Source organism: Peromyscus maniculatus, chromosome X (genome assembly GCF_049852395.1).
Source record: "Peromyscus maniculatus bairdii isolate BWxNUB_F1_BW_parent chromosome X, HU_Pman_BW_mat_3.1, whole genome shotgun sequence".
Classification (NCBI taxonomy): domain Eukaryota; kingdom Metazoa; phylum Chordata; class Mammalia; order Rodentia; family Cricetidae; genus Peromyscus; species Peromyscus maniculatus.
In genome coordinates, this window is record NC_134875.1 from 79,468,977 (window position 1) to 79,489,076 (window position 20,100).

General features: G+C 37.8%; 1 protein-coding gene across 4 annotated transcripts in view; it reads left to right on the forward strand.

Annotated features, from left to right (window-relative positions):
- The window catches only part of LOC102904905 (fibronectin type III domain containing protein 3C1-like), a 65,745-nt gene that overhangs the window by 32,947 nt on the left and 12,698 nt on the right, over positions 1 to 20,100 (forward strand). For all 4 annotated transcript variants that reach the window (XM_042269326.2, XM_015986256.3, XM_076562828.1 and 1 more), the window contains 18 exons: positions 4,033 to 4,109; positions 5,755 to 6,034; positions 7,608 to 8,318; positions 9,602 to 9,657; positions 9,971 to 10,113; positions 11,923 to 11,982; positions 12,406 to 12,544; positions 13,043 to 13,096; positions 13,792 to 13,913; positions 14,000 to 14,174; positions 15,271 to 15,357; positions 15,558 to 15,696; positions 16,313 to 16,384; positions 16,991 to 17,109; positions 17,232 to 17,337; positions 17,815 to 17,921; positions 18,133 to 18,246; positions 19,245 to 19,394. In XM_042269326.2, the coding sequence (XP_042125260.2) occupies positions 4,033 to 4,109; positions 5,755 to 6,034; positions 7,608 to 8,318; positions 9,602 to 9,657; positions 9,971 to 10,113; positions 11,923 to 11,982; positions 12,406 to 12,544; positions 13,043 to 13,096; positions 13,792 to 13,913; positions 14,000 to 14,174; positions 15,271 to 15,357; positions 15,558 to 15,696; positions 16,313 to 16,384; positions 16,991 to 17,109; positions 17,232 to 17,337; positions 17,815 to 17,921; positions 18,133 to 18,246; positions 19,245 to 19,394 (2,711 nt within the window). The remainder of the gene's footprint in view (positions 1 to 4,032; positions 4,110 to 5,754; positions 6,035 to 7,607; positions 8,319 to 9,601; positions 9,658 to 9,970; positions 10,114 to 11,922; positions 11,983 to 12,405; positions 12,545 to 13,042; positions 13,097 to 13,791; positions 13,914 to 13,999; positions 14,175 to 15,270; positions 15,358 to 15,557; positions 15,697 to 16,312; positions 16,385 to 16,990; positions 17,110 to 17,231; positions 17,338 to 17,814; positions 17,922 to 18,132; positions 18,247 to 19,244; positions 19,395 to 20,100) is intronic.

The following is a 20,100-nucleotide window of genomic DNA, read 5'->3' on the forward strand; positions in this document are numbered from 1 at the left end:
AAGATCTTGAAGGCCATGTCTAATAAAGTGAAGCAAGAGCTTAGGATTCCGTTAAGCTTTTATCTAATATCTGGAGAGATTTGACTTGTAAAGTGTATATCCAGGATAGCTTGGCTTTCTGACATGCAGCCAAATTAGTGTACTTCTACATGGTTTCAACTAGCCTAGATTGAAAGCAAGAAGGGTTCTTGGGAGGATCTCTGTGTTATCTCCCACAAAGTGTTATAGTTATTAAGTTTGATAATGACCCTTTTCAAAACTCTCTCTAATAGACAGACAAGATACAGTCTTGGCAAATCCTCCCCAACCCCAGTTTCTAATTCAGTGGCCTGATGGGACCGGTGGAGCTACAAATCAGGCACCACACCATAACCCTGACCTAACTAACCATAGACTGAGCAGAGTGCTCACAAATGAAGACTTAGCAAGGCTATCACCCAGGACTAAGTTTAGAGGTCATGGAATAGTGTGGGAGAATCTACGAAGGCACATAGGATATCTCTCTCACAACTGAAGATCATGTGACACAGCCATGGAGACTTGGATATAAGGGACCTCAGCGTCTTTTCATAAATTGCAACAAAATAGATCTAACTGTAGGATGTAGTTATAGCTCAATATGCCATGAGGTGACAAGCATTCTTGATCTGGGAGTGAGTAGAAGGGCTAAATTTTGTTACAAAAGAAAATAAGAATTTTTTGTTCTTTTTTAAGAGTGGGGATGAAATCTAGGCCAGTTTTGAAACCACATCCCAGGGCTCAGTCAGAGAAGATACAGGCGCTGGGTCTGACGAGAGTTGCGATGTTCATCAGGAAGGTATCTCTTGAGGGCAGTGGACTTCCCCTGTAGTCCGAGATGAGATCCAGTTTCGCTCTACTGTCCTGTCTGAGGCATGTTCTAAGCTGGGGCATACTCTGAGAATAGCCGTCTGACTTGTAGAAGGAGTCCAGAACCAAACCCATTGAGTTAGTCAGGCTAGATTAGCCTTGAAAGGAAATCCCACAGACCAAGATTGACATAAAACGGTTGTGAGGGAAAGGAGAGGACTCATAGTCCTGGAGAAGATAACAACCAGCTTACTGCCTCCCCTTTTGCAAAGCAGCAGCAAACACTGGGACAGAGAAAATGAGAGGGGCAAAAGAAGGAGGAGTCCTCACCGTACATGTGGGTTCATTCTGGACAAGCTGCCAGCCGCACCCCAGGCTGAGGGAGCATGGCTCCTTAGCCTTGTAGACTTATAGTGGACTTTCCTCCTTTCCACTGCCTTCAGTTCCCACCAAAGTCTTCCAGTCGCAAACAAGAAGTAAGCCTTTCCACAAGGGACCCAAATGAACTCCTTGATAAGTAATACTAATTCAGAGTCATAGCTCAGAAGCCATTGGATCTCACCAAAAACAGCCCAAGCCTATTTTGCTGACTACCATAATCACCAGACTGAAAAAAGACCAAAAGAGGCAAGAAAACAGTACTCTTCTAGCCACCAACGTTTATCAGAAACAACAATGGTGAGCCAAAGGCACCAGGGTAAAAGTATTTACCAGACCAGAACAGACAAGGAAATAGTAAAATAAATACACTAAACTCTCTAGCTCCAAGGAGTGACAGACTTGTGCTGCTCTCAACCCTAGCCACAGAAGCTTCTTACTGCCGAGGGTAATGGTTAATCAGAGACTCATAACTCTTCAAAATGCTGAGAGTTAGCAATTGTGAATGTTCCACAGTAGATAGAGCATCTTTATCAACATGCACATGCAAATGCGCGCGCGCGCGCACACACACACACACACACACACACACACACACACACACACACACGCATGCAAAAAAAAAAAAAAAAGGCTGAGGGAGTATCTTGGAAGTGGGATCAGAAAGAACACAAGAGCCAGAGGATGGAGAGGACTGCTGTGAAAGGCCGGCCTCTGGACGTGACATGGCTGTTGCACATGAACTCAGCAGCAGTGGTTATTGCATAAGATCACCACAAGATGAGGAGAGTTAAATTCAAACTTCCACGCTTCACCCCTAGCTAAGGAGCTAATGGTAGTTGACAGCTGTTGAGTGAGGGTCACTTCTCTTTGTGGGAGGGCCTTCATTGGTAGATTGCCTACGCCTCGGTGGCTAAACTCACACACACACACACACACACACACACACACACACACACACACACACTAGCAGCACTAACTGGACTTAGTGGGTTATATGTTTTAAAAATAAGAGGATGTAAAAGGAAATGGGGGATATGTTGGAAAGGTGAGGAAAGCTGGAGGGAAGGAGTATGGGGGATATGTATGACCAAGATACAGTATATATATGTGAAATTACCAAAAAATAAAAGAAAATATGCTGCAAAGACAGAAACACAGCAAGAAAATTCTCAGAGAAAGAATCACCCTTGAAGGAGAATGAGAATTCTTTTAAAGGAAAGTTATCTAGTCTCACTTTATGCCATTTGTGTGGGTTCACATCTGGATAGTAGCATCCGACTATTTTGTTAAGCAGTAAATTTCATAGCACCCATTTTCTTTCTTGAGATTGACCATTTGGAGTGAGGTTCATAGGAAGTTATACTCTTGCTAAGGACTTAAAGAGGTCTGTTTGCTCTTGCAAAGGACCCAGGTTTATTTCCTAGCAGCCCACAAGACAGCCCACAACCATTTGTAACTCCAATTCCAGTAGATCCAACAACTTTTTCTGGACTCTGCAGGCACCAGGCAAACACATAGTCCACATACATACGTGCAGAAAAACACTCATATACATCAAATAAAACTAAATCAGTTTTAAAAGAAGAGTCTAAATGTTTATCTAAGTAATCTCAAGTGACTGCAGTGAAGTTCTGATTGGTCAGTCTTCTTTTGAAAGTGTGAGAATTTCTGTGTTTATCTTGTTGGGCTTTTTGTCTCTGCACCTGTATCTCCAGAACTTCTGAAAATATCATCTAACAATAGATTTTTAAATGATTGGTATGTAATATTCATCATGAACTCACAAATTACCATTCTAGGACCTTAAAAACCCATATATTCTTAAACTTAATACTAATTATAATAATTAGAAATAACCCAAAGAATGATGACATATAAGTATCTGTACTGTAACTTACAGTTGTTATGTACATTTGCATATCATATAATATGTGGTATAAAAGTGCAACATTGCAGGAATAATTCTAAGCCCTTCTTTATAGTAGGTCATTTCCTAAAAACTGTTCACCTTTTTATTTTTTGAAGATATATTTATTTTTATTTTACATGTATGAGTGTTTTACCTGCATATGCATCTGTGCACCATGTGTGTGCAGTGCTCATGGAAGCCAGAAGAGGGCATCAGATACCCTGGAACTGGAGTTAAGAAATGGTTGTGAGCCACCATGTGGGAGCTGAGAATCAAACCCAGGTCCTCTGGAAGATCAGGCAGTGTTATTAACCACTGAACCATCTCCCCAGACCCCTGTTTCACTTTCTAAATTATTTCTTTTATTTTGAGATTATAATATAATTACATCATTCCCCCTACCCTTTTCTCCCTCCAAACTATTCCATATAGCCCTCCTTGCTCTCCTACAGGCCTCTTTTTTCATTAATTGTTGTCACATAGATATATGTGTATATATTTGCTTTAATATTATTGGAAGGACATCTTGAAATAAAATTTCCTTTCATTTGTATTAGGTCATATCACTGCAAGAAATTATTTTTTGACACAGAGTAAAACTTTAGGCAGTATAGTCATGGTAAGTGAAAGAACCACTAGCAGAAAGCTGATAGTTCATTTTAATTCACAGTGAACTGGCCAATATTTTTATAATATATGTTTTACCCAGTACTCATTATATATCCCCTAATTATATTCCATTGGTTGAAATGAATTTCCAGTGATTCATCTATACTTTGGCAATGGACTTTGTGAATATACAACAATACCCTTTCAAAATGGCTATTGTTGAAGCTCAGTGCTGATTTTTACTCTGCAAAGTTAACTGGATTCTGTAATGGACTTCGTTTAAAATTTATTAATAATTCTCTTAGGACCTGCAGATGTACCTCTGATAGCACCAACTGGAAGTTTTCCACCAATATACCTTCCTCCTGGTTATGTATCTCAGGTATGCTAATGTGGTTTTGGTTTGGTGTCTAGCTCTATATTATCATTTAACATCTTTACTATGTCACTGTATGAAAATAGATTTTCAGAAATATGGATTTACTTAGCTTACTGTTGTCATTTCTTTAAATTTTGCTTTTAACTAAACCTTTAACTGTATAATTATTTCAAGTGATTGACTTTAACCAAACCTCCCTTAGATCGCCTCATAAATGATACCTAATTGTTTACTGAATTTATATCGTGTAATATTTAATAAACTTCCAGTGCTTTGTAAAGTTTGTTAATCCACCTTAAGTACCATTACAATTTTTACAGTAATGGCTTCTGATAATGTAAAATCTTTAGTCCTTAAAATCACATAGTATTTTCAACTCAGTAGTGTTTCATTCTTAAAGACCTAAGAATTTCCTCAAATATTTATTTTGTACCTAAAATGAGCAGGCAGATAACACTCCTACTGACATTAGGAAAATATTCAATGGCTTTGCAAATATAGAGTTGAGAAGATGTATTGTTATCCTTCTTCCTAGCCTTGGTCTTCATAGCTTATTTGGTTGTGTAGATGGCATAGCGGTGTAGATGCAGAACATGCCAAACAAGTCAGTATAACGCACACTAATTCTAAACAAAATTAGTAGTAAGAAAATACCTAATGAAAAGATGCATGCACTTGTGCCTGCACTCAGCAATTTCACTTTAAATTCTTTAGTAATTAAATTCTTTAATTTATCAGATAGACACATTTTTACAACTTTGGAATGATATATTAATCATATATATATATATATATATATATATATATATATATATATAATATTCCTTACAGTGCTGTTTACAATCACAAAGAGGTTTGAACGCAGACCAGCTCCTATAAATGAGTTTGTGTAGTATATCTACAGATAATGGAGCAGAATAATAATAAGCAAAAAAATTGGGAAAATAGAGCTGGATGTGGTGGCACACACCTTTAATCCCAGCACTGGTGAGAGGCAGAGGCAGGAGGATCTCTGTGAGTTTAAGGCTAGCCTGGTTTACAGAATGAGTTCCAGGACAACCAGAGCTACATAGTTAGACTCTGTCTCAAAAGGGGGAGGAGTGATTTATAAACCTATCCAGAAAAGTCTTCAAAGGTATATTACTAAATAAAAAGGAAAGGAAATACAGAATAACAATGCTGCTGGGGTATAATAAAAAGAAAGAAAATTAGAAGTTTTCGAAGTGTTCTTAAGAAATTCACAGTAGTCTCCAGTTGTGAAACATTGAGGAAGTAAGGATTAGGAAGGGTAGTTTTAAATTATATGGTTCACTTTAAGGTTTGAAAATGTGTCAGAAATTACCTCTTTTCAAAAAAAAATAAAAGCCAACCATGGTGACACACACTTTTAATCCCAGTACTCAGGAGGCAGAGGCAGGTGGATCTCTGTGACTTTGAGGCCAGCCTGGTCTACAGAGTGAGATCCAAAGACTCCATAATGAGACCCTGTCTCAAAAGAAATCAAGATACATGGAGAAAAAAAAGAATGATCTTGATTATTGGTCCTTGATGTTTTAGATTTCCAGATTAACAGGATATGATATAAATCTAAAGCATGATGATTTATATGAATTTTAATATGTATGAATGATTCTGTCTTCTGTTTTAGGTGGTGGAAGAAAATGGAATTCAAAAAATGATCATTGTGCCTCCGACACCAGACTATCCCATGCCCCTGCCTGCTCCTGTGCAACCACTGCCGCCCTTCATAGCACCAGCACAGTTCACATACCCACAGGCCTCTCAACTGGTGTATCCCCCAGTTCAAGGGGAATTTCCAGTCACTTACATCCAAGACCCTGTTCCACAGCAGATGCCACCACCCGCACCACTACCTCCACCACCACTACTACCAGCACCAGCAACATTTATATACCAGGAGCATCATGGTAGTATACGCTTTTCTTCTTTTGAGATTTTTGTTTTTATTTGTACGGAGTGTTTGCTTGAATGTATGCCTGTGCACCATTTGTGTGCAGTGCCTATGGAAACCAGTAGAGGGCATCATATGCCCTGGGACTGGAATTAACAGACAGCAGTTAGCTGCTGTGTTGCAGCTGGGAATTGAATCCAAATCCTCTGGAAGAGCACCCAGTGCTCTTAGCCATTGTGCCATCTCCCCAGGCCCAGTATACACTTTTCTTAAATGCAAACCATTGTCATTGAGACACAAATATAGATGTGACATGGAAGTGGAAGTGATACTGGCTGGGAATTGAGAATATTGTTCAGTTAGTAGAGTACTTGCCTAGCATGCACAAAGCCCTGGGTTTCATCTCCAGTACCACATAAAACTAGACATGGTGGCACATACCTAGAATGTCAGCATTCTGGAGGTGGAAGCAGGAGGATCATAAGTTCAAGGTCATCCTCTCCTGGAGTTTGAAGCCTGCCTAGGATACATGCAGTTTTTGTCTCAAGAAGAGGAGGAGGCAGAGGTAGAGAAGGAAGAGGAGGGGGATAAAAAGAAGGACTTCTCAAAAACTAGGGAAGAGCAGGAGTGGGAAGGGAAAGAAATGGGAAGGTAAGGGGATAAATATGGGCAAAGTACATGATATAGTTGCATTAAAATGTTTTTATGAAACCCATCACTACAACACAACGAATATGTGCCATTTGAAACAGAAAATTTTATAAAAGTGGAAAAAATATGAAACATTTTCAGTTTGTTAAAAAGCAAACAGATTTAGACAGTTATTAAAGTTGGATAAAGTAGAGGATAATAACATTTCATGAATGACTGTATATCATGCATATATCTTAGGGCTGATGATAGTCCACAGGCAAAATGCTTATAATGCCTAAAGTTTATGTCTCAGGTAAACTACTCATTAAACAGTATTTTTATAAATATTTCTTTTGCTTCTATATAGCATGTAATTTGTGGTACATATTTTTCCTGACTGATCTATAAAATCATATTAGAAAATCATAAAAATCTGGACTATTAATGCTATCTATTGGGAATATAAAAGTCACTGGAGGGGCTGGAGAGATGGCTCAGTGGTTAAGAGCACCTACTGCTCTTCCAGAGGTCCTGAGTTCAATTCCCAGCAACCACATGGTGGTTCACAACCACTTGTAATGAGGTCTGGTGCCCTCTTCTGGCCTGCAGGGACACATGCAGGCAGAATACTGTATACATAATAAATAAATAAATCTTAAAAAAAAAAGTCACTGGAGGATTGTCATCACAATCATAAGACCTTAGGATTTGAAAGCGAAGTTACTATCTAGGAAAATACTTATTTGCTCATATTTTCCATACCTATCAGTATATCATAAATACATATATATATAGAACATATACATAAATATCAAATATTTGGATTGAAGCAAAGTAAAAAATATTTTTAAGTAAAGCATGATTTACCAGTGTTCTTTTGATGGTTAAGTGGAAGAAAGAACTTGAGAGAATATGGTTATTATAATTACTGAACATTGTCACATTATCTTTTTTAGAAACCTATCCTCATGGAAGAGTAAATCATAACCAATTTGATGAAAGGAATGTTAAAATGGGAGACTATTCAAAGAAGAAACTGAGAGATCGCCAATTTGGTGAACATAAGACTAGCTCCATGTTCAATGACACTCCTTTGCTTCCAAACAAAGCCATTGACATGTCCAGTACTTCTAGTACTCTTTGTGCTTACACTGTGGATACTGCTCCAGGCACTCACACTGACACTAACAACAACACTTCAAACACTTGCTCTCTGAACACTTACACTGTTGACGATACTCCAAAAACCATTGCTGACAGTCTTCCAGACAGTAACACTACTGACAAAATCACTAGTTCCTCTGATCATGCCCCTAGCACATCTACCTCAAACACTACTTTTTGCGCTGACATCATTACTAGTGCTCCAGACCCTTCCAGAATTAGTCATGATTCAGTCACCTCTGAAGGAACTCAAAAATCATCAACTCCTGATAGTACTCCAAGCGGTAGTTCCGAGAGTGCTCCCATCTCTGAAAATGCTCATATCCCCTCTTCAGTTAATAATGCTCTCAGACCTTCTGGTGCTGACAGCATTTCCAACAACACCGGAGCTTATACTGAAAATGATCATGGAAAGAGAGAGAATAATATGAGAGGTGGAGATGATAAGCAGATATCAGGTGGAAAACAAAAGAAGGCTCTATCGTCAAATGCAGCACTAAAAGGTAAACCCAGAAATCCAGTTTTGTTGCCAATGAGTACTCACGCCAAATATTTTGGACTCTCAATGCATTTTTAAGTAAATTTCTACTACACATAATTATTTAGTTAGCCTGTGCTTATCTGTGAATGAGGGAGATCAGAGGCCAATATGTGGGAATTTGTTTTCTCGTTCCAAGCATGCAGGTCCCCGGCTCAAACTTAGGTCATAGTGCTTGATGGAAAGCACCATTGTTCTCCAATGTCACCTCGTCACCACTTTAAATATTAACATGCCATTCTCTGCTTCTGCTTCCTCTTAACCTCATTATACTTGTACCTCCACGTTTTTCTAATTTCTTTTTAATTTATTAGTTGACAAATAATAAACACATATATATAAAGTACAGTGTAACATTTTGACACACACATATATGTAATAAATAAATATAATGTGGTATTACTAAGTGAAGCTAACTAACACCTGTCATCTCACTTGCCAGTCGGGTTTTTTATGTTGAAATATTTGAAATGCATGTATGTTATATTGAAATATACCTTATATTAACCAGAGTCACCCTGCGATACAATAGCTCTCAAAACCTATTTCTCCCATATGAAATTTTATTCCCTTTGTTCAGCAGCTGCCCATTCTCTAACTTTCACCCCACTCATGGTAATGTTCCTTTCAACTTTACTAAATTCTACATGTAAGTGAGGTCATTATGTATTTGTTTTTCTGTGCTTGGCTTATTTCATTTGGTATAATGTCCTTTGGGTTTATGTATGTTGTATCAAGTGACAGAACTCTAATTCTACTTTTGAAGGCCAAATAGTGTATGCAAAATCATAATTAGGCTGCCTTTTAAAATCATGAAAAGTTTTAGAATGCATCTCAGTGGTAGAGTGCTTATGTAGTATGCCAAAGGTCCTGGATTAAATTCCTAGCAACACACACACACACACACACACACACACACACACACACACACACATTAAAAAATATATCTTCTTGTAAAATTTGCATGTCCTTGAATTTTTTTAGTTGTCTTCTAATGAAACATTGCAAATTTCAATCCTATTTATTTTGTATGATTTTATTTAAATTAAGGAATCTTGTACATATCCTGCTAGAGTTTAATACATATTTTGACCAGGTTCTGTTTTAAGTGTTTAATAAGTTGTCATTAGGTCTTAGTATCTTTCGTTGTGCAGATGTATTTGTAGAGTGATAACAGGTCTAACTTTTTTCTCTTGTTTTTGCCAATACATTGTTTTGTTTGAGATGGGTTTTTTTTCTTACTTTTAGGAAACAGTACAGAACACAGAACACAGTCATGCTGTTTCAACATTGAAAAACCTGTGGTAAGTAACAGAGGTGATGATTTCATGCTCTTTTACCTTTACAGTCTAAACCCTGCAAACTCACAGCACTTTTTCTTTAGTAGAGGATTCATTTAAGCATTTACTGTGTTAAAATTTTTCATAATCTCCTTCAGCAATGAAATAATATCAAATGCAGTATCATTAAAGATAAAATTAATGGCTAATTTAATCACAGTATTTCAGCACCTAATATGGGAATTACACCTAATATCAAATAAGACTTAAGAAAGACTGGATTCAAAATTACAGATTATGATTTTTAAGTATACTCCTTGCGTTTTCATCGTTTTAGGTTTCTAATATCCAAACACGATCTGCTACTATTTCATGGACTCTGAACAGTACCGAAAAATGTGATCATATTAATTCTCCTGTGACATTTGAATTGGCGCTGTCTAGCAATGGTAAAAATGGAATCTATAAAAACATTTATAAGTAAGTTTTTTTTAATTATTTCTCATTATTCAGTTCAAACATACCGTATAACCATATAGCCATTATGCCCCAACTTATACCTAGGCTAAATTCTTCATTTTTTCCCTAAACTTTTCTTTTTAACAGTAGTAGTAGGTTTCCAAATCAATCCAAAAAGCTCACTAGATCACAGTATGTTATTTAAATATCAGCTCATCCATTTTCAGCTACAGGCTTCCTATTAGACAAATTTGAACTTAAGGAGAATAAAAAAAAACCTCTAATTCCTCCTCAGTTTTCACTTGGTCCATTTTAGGAAGAATTAGCTCCACATGATGGTGTCTTTAAGTAAACAAGTGAGATAATTTACATTGCAGTGAGAATTCAGTATTTAGACTCTGCTAGGAATTAAATTCTGGGAGCTGGTTAGAAAAAAGAGGTTGTGACAATAGCAAGGTAAGTTCAGGGATGTGAATCAAAAAATAGATCCAGGACTAGGGAGGATACAGCAGAAGATAGCATGCGCACACCCAGATGTTCTGAACAGCAGTCAGCCTGGGTGAAGATGCAGAGAAAGAGGAAGAAAAGGCATGCAAATGAGGAGAGAAAGGGCCACTCTTCCACCCACTGCGAAGCTTAGGCAATAAAGAAGCCACAGATGCTGTACAACACTTTGAAAATCATCCCTGACAGTTTTACTTTCTAGAATTTTTTCACTTTCTTTAGCCAAAGATTTGAAGTTTTAAAAAAATGAGAATTTATGTAAAGTTTCATTTATTTGATAATTTAGCAGGTAAAATTATGAAATTTAAGAATCAATAACCCACAATCCTCTATGCTGGGTAGGAGACAGGGATATGCAAAATTAACCTGCATGGAAATCCTTTTCTAGTACGTCACGCATCTTACACACATCACTAGTTTAAAAAGAAATAGAACTTAGCTCTCAACATTAGGAAGAAAAGGAGGGGAAAGAGGAGGAGCCCCAGCAAGAGGAGAAGGTTGCCTGTTTGCTTACATCTCTGATTAGCCCTAAAGCCTTTAAGTAGGCTTTGTTTAAAAGTATCAATCCCTTCAATTTTTAGAAGGGTCTTTTTAGGAGTTCCTTGGTGTGGTGAAATACACTTAGGTGTTTTTATTTGCTCAGGAAGACATAATCATAGAGGGAACATAATCCCTCTATTCATGTGGCCAGATAGGGTCCCACCCCAGAAACATCCCTGTGAAACTGAATGAATGAATTGCTTGAGACATGGTGTTCTTTGAAGCTTTTGGTATCTACGCTCTTTTAAATGAGCTACTTAAAAGTAACTGTAGTACTTTGGTTAAATGTTTGCAGTAGTAAAATGCAAATTGACTGCTTTGAATTAGTATTATCATTTTTGACGTGTGGTATAGATTTATTGATGCAAGGGGACAGGCCAAACTCAATACTTCTTAGTGGCCGCTTTTCTGATAACTAGCAGCACCTTGCTCAGCTCCTCCAGCTTCCTCTTGGTGCAGATGTGCGGACGGGCATCCCACTCTCTGAACTTGAGCGCCTGCGGTAGAAACTTAGAGCAGCTCTGTGGTGTGTCCACTAGCTAGTGAAAACCACATATCTCCCGGATCATAGCCCTCAGAAACTTGGTATGGGTGGTGAGGCTGCTACTCCTCAAGGGTAGCTGTAGCCTACTGATAACATTATTTTGCACACATAAAAGGTGGTTTAAAGTTATCCAGACCTCAAGGAAAATTATGGTTCTTAGTTATTCAGTTATAAGACTAGGACTGCTTACTTAGCTGTTAAATATATGTGAGATTCCATATAAACAAAGATTATCTTCACAGTGGTGGCGAAGTTACTGTGACCCTACAAGATCTACAGCCCTGCACAGTCTACTTTGTAAGGTAAGAACTCTGTCCTACACGACCTAACACCAGCCTGTAAGCCAGCCAAGACTCCTTAAGCTATATGAGTTTAGTACTTAGAATTCCTGAAGTCAGCCTAGCTATTGACCAGCAAAGAACCTCACCTCCATAGTCCTGTAAGCAACCCTAGTTAAACTCTTTAGGTTATCCCTCCTCCAAAAAAAGCCATGAAAATAGAAAGTGGGGGACTTAGGAAGGAAAAGGGGGGTCAGTGGGAGTGGAAAAGGAGCAAAAGAGCATAATGGGGAGGGAGAGAGTCTGATCATATATGAAAATGTCATAAAGCCATTACTATGTATCATCAGTATATGCTAACAAAAGAACAACAAAGAAATGTGTCTAGAAACACAATCTTGCAACTCACTACTTGAAAGCTTACAACAATTTCTGTTACCCTTTCAGAGTTACAACCATAAGAGATGCACAGCACAAAATCGTGTCTGAAGTGGTTAGCTTCACAACACCTGGCTGTGAACCAGACCCTCCACTTGCACCCAAACTAATCAGCAGAAGCAAGAACAGCCTGAATCTACAGTGGAAAGTAAGGATTTTACTGGCAAGAGCATCTCAGTGTGACTTTGAAACACTCTCCTGTAACCTGAATTTTAAAGACAGATTATGTATGCTTCATGTAACTTCCTCCTCTCACACTCCTCTTCACAATGATCTTTCTCTTCTTTCTGAGAGGTCCTGCCAAGTAAGTTGAGAAATATCAGTGTAACTAAGATAACTAATAAAAAGTGAACTACCCCTTTCCAGCACTTCAATTTTGGTGTTAGTCATCACAGTTACCAGTACATTTCCTTAGGTATTAATTTCAATGTCTTTCCTTTTATGTCGTCCAAAAACACAAAGTATAGAATCAGTGTGTGTCTTATAGACTGTAAAACATGTGTTTTAATCTTAAATATGAATTGCCATGAAAACAAGTGTTTGATGAGTTTTTGCAGTAATTTATTCCACTTTAATAATCCATGCAACATATATATGTATTATGTAAAAATAACCCATCATAACTTTATCATTCTGATCTTTTCAGGGTTCCAATGATAATGGTTCCAAAATAAGCAGCTTTCTTTTGGAATGGGATGAGGTATGCATATTTATTTTTATTAAAATAAATTTTTTCATAGATAGATGCAGATTACTGTTTCTCCTCCCTCAACTCCAGATCTCCTCCCCACCTGCATGCAAATCCACATCCTTTCTTATTCTCTCTCATTAGAAAACAGGCATCTAAAACAAGAAAGAAGAAAATAATAAAATAAAAGCAAACAAACTTGAACAGGACAAAACAAACAAATGAATAGGGAAAAAAAAGAGCCAAAGAAAAATCACAAGAAACACAGATAGACACAGAGACACACACATTCCAACACAAAAATTGGAAACCATAATATATAAGCAAAAGACCTATAGGATTTTTTAAAAGAATGCCCAGACAAAGCATTATAAGTGACTCAAAAAACCTCCAAAATTACCCTTGAGTTCATTTTGTGTTGGCCAACTACTGCTGGGCATGGGGCCTGTCCTTAAGTGTGATTTGAGACTCTGTGGGAGAAAACTAATTTTTCCTTTGCACACAGTTATCAGTTGGAGATATCTTCTGGGTCAGAGATGAGGGCTTCTGTCCATTTCCCCCTGTCAGAGCTGAACCCCATCTGGCTTAGATCTGATGCATAGTTTTCTTTCAAAATCACCTGATTGTGAATGATTAATGCTATGCTGAGTATGTGTTGTTAAGTGTAGTATTTTAAAATCTTCTAATATTTTGTGTGCATTGTCAAGGGTAAAGGTGAAGAGTTCAAAAGTTGCTACAGTGGTCCCATGAAACAGCACAAGATCTTTAAACTGACTGCTTCTACAAAGTATTCATTCAGATTAGCTGCCAAAAATAACTTCGGCATCAGGTACACTGAATTCTTTTCACTATTGAAAAACCCGTACTGCCGTAAGATCCTGAAACTGATGTTTCCATTTTAACATATTCTTTTAGTCATTTCAGTGAACTAGCAGTCTTCTACACATCAGGAAACACACCTCCGGCACCGCTGCCACCCAAGTTGAAAGAAGCAGGAGTCCACAGTTTGTCACTAGAGTGGTGTGCCCCAACAAACCCAAACCCAAATGACACTCTTACTTATGTGCTAGAGATGGAGGAGCCAAGATCTGTAAGTTTCCGGGGGAGGGGGAGGTTGTTTTTGGTTTTGGGTTTTTTTTGTTTTGTTGTGGTTTTTTTTTTTTTTTTTTTTTTGTACTATACTCTTTAGCCTCACCTTTCAATACTGTTTTGTACTCACTTCTCACCTGGAAAATAAAAATCCCAACCTTGATCCCTGTGTTCTGAATGGGATGAATGCAGAGCAACTGTAGAGCAAGTCTGCATAGGCCCCCTCATCCAGCAGCTAGCTGAATGCAGAGCAGCACGTCTGGGTTCTGGTCAGTCTTTATTCAGAAAAGTCTGTTAGCGTTTTCAACTCCAGGTCTGTTCTGGATGACTCTCTGGGGTCATACATATCTTTCAGCACCTTAATACATCTCTGCCAAGTTGTCCTTTCTCCTCTCAGTCTTCTCGAGTGGGTGGGCAACTATTTCATTCCATTCAGGATTTCCCAATCTGTGTCAAAGAGCTAGTCAATTTAAAAAGCAGCCAGAAATTACTATGGACATGTTAACAAATTTTAAATAAAGTAGATAACATTGAGACCTGTTCTGGGTTGTAACTAATAGGCTAGTTGCTTTTACATGTGCTATCTCATTATGTCTTGAAAAATGGAACCTATTGAAAGTAGATTCTTCTCTTATACAATAATCCGGACCACAACACCACTCCTCTCAGCTCCCCGCCCCGCCCCGCGCCCCCCCCCCCCCCACACACACACACCTCTCTCTCCCAGGTCTGCTCCCCTTCCATTTCCCTTCAGAAAGCAGCAGGTCTCCAAGAGACAACCAAACACATCAAAACAACATGCAATAAGACAAGGCAAAAGCCCTTATATCAAGGCTGGGCAAGGCAACCCAATAGGAAGGGAAAAAAATCCCAAGAGCAGGCAAAAGAGTCAGAGACAGCCCTGCCCCCACTGTTAGGAGTCCCACAAAAGCATCAAACTAACAGCTATAACATATATCCAGAGGACCTGCTGCAGACGACCCTTTGGGGTTCAGAAAGACTATGGTGCTTTCTCAAGACCGTTCAGGTAGACAGTAAGTTGAAGCTAGAGTTCAAACCTAGGCTTCATTCCTAAGTTCACTGTCCTCCATTTTCAGGGACTGGGTTTCAAACCTAAATACAATGGCGAAGACCTCTCCTGCACCGTAAGAAATCTTCAGAGAAATACTGCATACAAGTTTCGGGTATGTGGCATGATTTATAAACTGGTGTAGTGTTTTCACATAAGATTGAACTCTTCACTAGAAAAAACTGATTGCTGGGTTTTTTTTTCTTTGAAATGAAGCTTTACTTTGCATTTAATTCTTGGAAATCCTCACCCAGCATTATCAAACCAGACATTTATTTCCAGTGTTCAACAAAATATCCTTTTTTGCACAAACAGATTTTTGCCTACAATCTGGAAGGAAGAAGCAGCCCCAGTGGAGAAGTAAAATATTCTACTTGTCCAGCCAAGCCTGGACACCCTAAAAAACCCTATGTAGTGGGAGCAATCCATGCACGCCAAGTAAAAATTGGATGGGGTAAATAATTCTCCTATATCTAGCTTTGTTCTCTCCATATTTACTATTGAGAAGCAGTCTTTTTGCAGTTCCCCTAAGTTAATAAAATAGTCTCATTTGCATGTGAAATATTCTGCCATATAAATGAGTTTAATTGTAAACCCTATTATTTTTTTCTAATTTGCTATTGAATTTCTTATTGCTAGCTTAATTATTCACATATGAACAAACTATTGAACTTTGTATGGATCCTTAAATAACTTTCTTCTAAGTAAAATTATAACCAACATAAGTACCATTGTAAGAAGTCTGTATCAGAGATAAATGTCAGCTTAACCAGAATTTGTATGTATACAGATTTATTGCCTCTAAACTAGATAAATGAAAATCATTCCACATATTATCATTTTAGTTTCTTCCCAAGAACTTTGAAATACTATCTAAATACTTGAGTGATATCAAAAATGTGTGTAGCTTGTATTATATTTTAGATTGTTACTAGTATATAGATATAAATATAACAATGTGCTGTGATTATATTTTTCTCTGTGAGAAGTTATAATTTATAAGTTAAAATTTTAGTGAAATATTTGCAAGTTCTTTTCAAGAATCACTTAAAATTTATTTCTCCTTTTAGACTCCCCCAAAGATAATGGTGGAATGCACATTTCAAGTTACAGTTTAGAAGCCAGTGAAAATTCAGATGGTGGTAAGGCAACAAGAATTTTAAAAGATTTTATTTTGAAATAATCTTACAATCATCTAGAAGTTATGAAAAATAGTACAGGGTTCCCCTGCGAAACTTTGACTTAGCTTCACCTAATAGTAATGTCTTATGTAATCTTAGTGCAAGTACCAGAACCAGAAAATTAATATAAATACACACCAATAAAACCAAACCCCAAAATGTAATTGAATTCCTTTGAGTTTTGATAAGCAATCATTATTTACTGATACCTTAAACTTTTGTTTAATTCTACTGGGAATAAAATAATTTAACAATCATAAAAAGATTATTGGATTTAGCCAGGCAGTGGTGGCTTACACCTTTAATCCCAGCACTCAGGAGGCAGAGGCAGGAGGATCTCTGTGAGTTCGAGGCCAGCCTGGTCTACAGAGCTAGTTCCAGGACAGCCAAGGCTACACAGAGAAACCCTGCCTTGAAACACCTCCCCCAAAAAGATTATTGGATCAAGTTATTTTCCAAAATGGTTGTTTCTTAGCATATATCATGCATATGTTAATTGTTACGGGGACTTATAAAATTCATAAGTGACCTATTAATAAATTGAACTAATTTGCTCTTCTTCTCCAGCAAATCTCTGGAAGCTAATCTACAATGGTACTCTGCAGGAATTCCTGTACAATAACCTCAAACCAGGCACCACATATAAACTGAGAGTCTTTTGCACTTCACCTGTAGGCCAAAGCCAGGTAAGAAAACCAAAAGTGGAAAGTTCTCAAATTGAGGATTGAAATAAACTGTTGTAGTACTAAATTTTTTCGAAAGCTGATCTTCAATTTAATTTAACAGTAAAATATTTTCTATCTCTTAGCCTTCAGATGTATTGACAATTCAGACACCTACTCTACCTCCTGAGTCTTGTCGTCCACAGCCCTCAAATGGTAAAAACAAGTGCAAGGACACCAGCCTTCCTGCAAGTAAGGCTTCCTTATGTAGGCTTCCTTATGCGATTGACAACTGTGCCTATGCTTCCTGGCCTGGGACTTTGGCTTTGTGTGTGTGTGTGTGTGTGTGTGTGTGTGTGTGTGTGTGTGTGTGTGTGTGTGTGTGTGTGTGTTAATATTATCAAGTAGAGTTTCCTTTTAGTCTGAATCCAATAATTCTTAGCAAACAAATTCTTGGTAATTGAAACCTAACTTTTTAATGTCTAAGTCAAACTATGGGGTTAATTGATAAAATAAGCTTTGCATCTCTAAGCATTTTAAAAGAGTTGTCTTGGCTCACTCTACAGTATGTTGTATTGTTTTAAAGAACCATCCCTAAAAACTCGGGACTTGGTGTGGAGACAAATGATAGTGTGTGTGCTTAGTGTAAACAAGACTGGGTTCGATCACTAGTACCTAAATAAATACTTTGGGGAGGGGAGAACTGAGTGCGTTTTACGTATTTTGTAGATAATCGTTCTGTTAATGGGAACTCGGAAACAGTTGTGCGTGGCAGAAGATCAAGAGGTGCCCGGAATGACAGAAAGGAGTACCCTGGCTCTGAAAAGAAATGTGCAGTAAGTAAATTAAATCCTGAAGAACCCACAGTTTTTGGCTAAACACATAAAATACGAGTGGAAAAGTTATGCTGTTCAGGTAACTCGCTTGTACTTCATTTCACTTTGAATGAATATGTGCTTGCACTGTGTTTGTTGTCAAGGTGAGGAGTGACCACGCCTGCAAAGTCATGCATGTGTTTGTTTATTTGTATGTTTGTTTAATTTGTAGCTTGGATCTCATGCAATGAAGTGTGGAACTGTACCAGCCCGGCACCCTCCTTCTCAGTGTGGTACACCTGTGCTAACCTGCAAGGGTCCAACCTGTGTTATTGTCAGTTGGGAAGTATGTTGCCAATTCAACTTCTTATTAATTTTGCTGATACACAAATGTGTTAATGTTTTAGAACATTTGGGGGAAAAAACCCTGAAATCTCTAATGAATCGTAGCTTAGAATTAGGATCCCATAATCCTCAGACCATGGTTTCTAGAACATACCTAGGACTTGATTGATACCAATGATATCATGAAGACTACAGAACTGATAATCTGCTCTTCAAATCTCAACTATAAATTCAGGGATCAAAATAGACCATCAATGGGTAACTAATGGAATTTTTAAAGCTAATGCAAGAGATAGCAAAGGTAAATCAATTTATAAGAAGTTTTAATTTTTTATGGTGCTGAGGACTGAACCCAGGGCTTCATACATGCTAGGCAAGCACTCTGCTTCTGAACAGTATCCCCAGCCCAGAGCTTCATACTCTTTGACTTCATTGGGAAATCTTCAGCTACTATTTCTAACCTGTAACTACAATGTGATACATAAGGAATGCTAAAGACTTAAGAATATACTTTTAACAACCCATGTGAATGTCTTACCAAATTAAATTCTTAAAAATAAGAAATAGCCTAATTATTTAGGCATATAGGTTTCTTTGGATTGTTCTTTTTTTCCCCAGTCTCAAGCAATGACTTTTTTTTAACATTGACAAAAAAGACTTAGTCTGTTAATAATGCATGGCAGAGCTTATTTTTAACCTACAAAGGCCAAATCACAAGGGTATGTGATTATGATTTATCATACTAACCAATGGTAATGTTAAGCAATATTAATATATTTGTTTTCATTTGTCTAACATAAAATTAGCAAGTCTTTCTTCTTACTTTAACATGTGTCTTTTAATGTTGTTATAGTGTCCTGCCTGTATTTGTTTCTACCTATCTCTATCCTGTATTACTTGACGGATTACAAGCTTTCGTGTATTGTTCCTCTCCACAGTATCTAATATAGTGACCACTTAGAAAAAGAATTGAATTTCTGTGTGTGTTTCATCTTTCAGACTCCTAAATGCAATGGTGCTGAAATCACTGATTACCGACTGCAGTGGGGACAAACTGAAGATTCCATGCATTTGATTTACACTGGCCCTTGTTTGCGCTATGAAGTTAAAGGTCTTACTCCGGCAACCACGTATTTTTGCAGAGTCCAGGTAGAGCTGGCGTTTCCTTCACTGTAAAGAAGGCAACAGCTATTAACATATACTTTCCATATACATAATACTAATGTCATTTCCAATGTAAAGACCAGAGTAAAGTCAAGAAGGGAAAGCTTTCTATGAATATTGCCTATCTTTAACTATATCGCTTCTTGTGTTGTTTAAAGCCCTATATGATCTCTCATGTACTTCCCAGTCCAGCTTGATCTGCCATATTTATACTTCCATGGTTTTCAAATTTCTCTGAACTTAGCAATTACCTAAAATGCTTATTAAAACACTGACTCTAGCCAGGCCTCTACATGCACGTGTTCCCAGAATTTTTGGAAGATGATGCAGGAGGATTAGCCCAGTTTTGAGGTCAGCCTGGAATATATAGTAAGTTTAAGGCTAGCCTGGATTATAGAGTGAGACCCTGCCTGAAACAAGCAAATACACCCATTCAGGCCTATACGATCAGTTTCTTTCTTTTTCTTTTCTTTTTTTGGTGGGGAGGCAGGGTGGGGACGGCAGATTTTAGTTTTGGTTTTCAAGACAGGCCAGGGATTCTCCGTGTAGCCCTATGTCCTAGAAATCTCTCTGTAAACCAGGCTGGCCTCGAACTCAGAAATCCACCTGCGTCTGCTTCCCAAGTGCTGGGATTAGGCTTATTTTACTTTTAACTATGTGTATAAAATGCAAGGACAGGTTTATTTTTAGA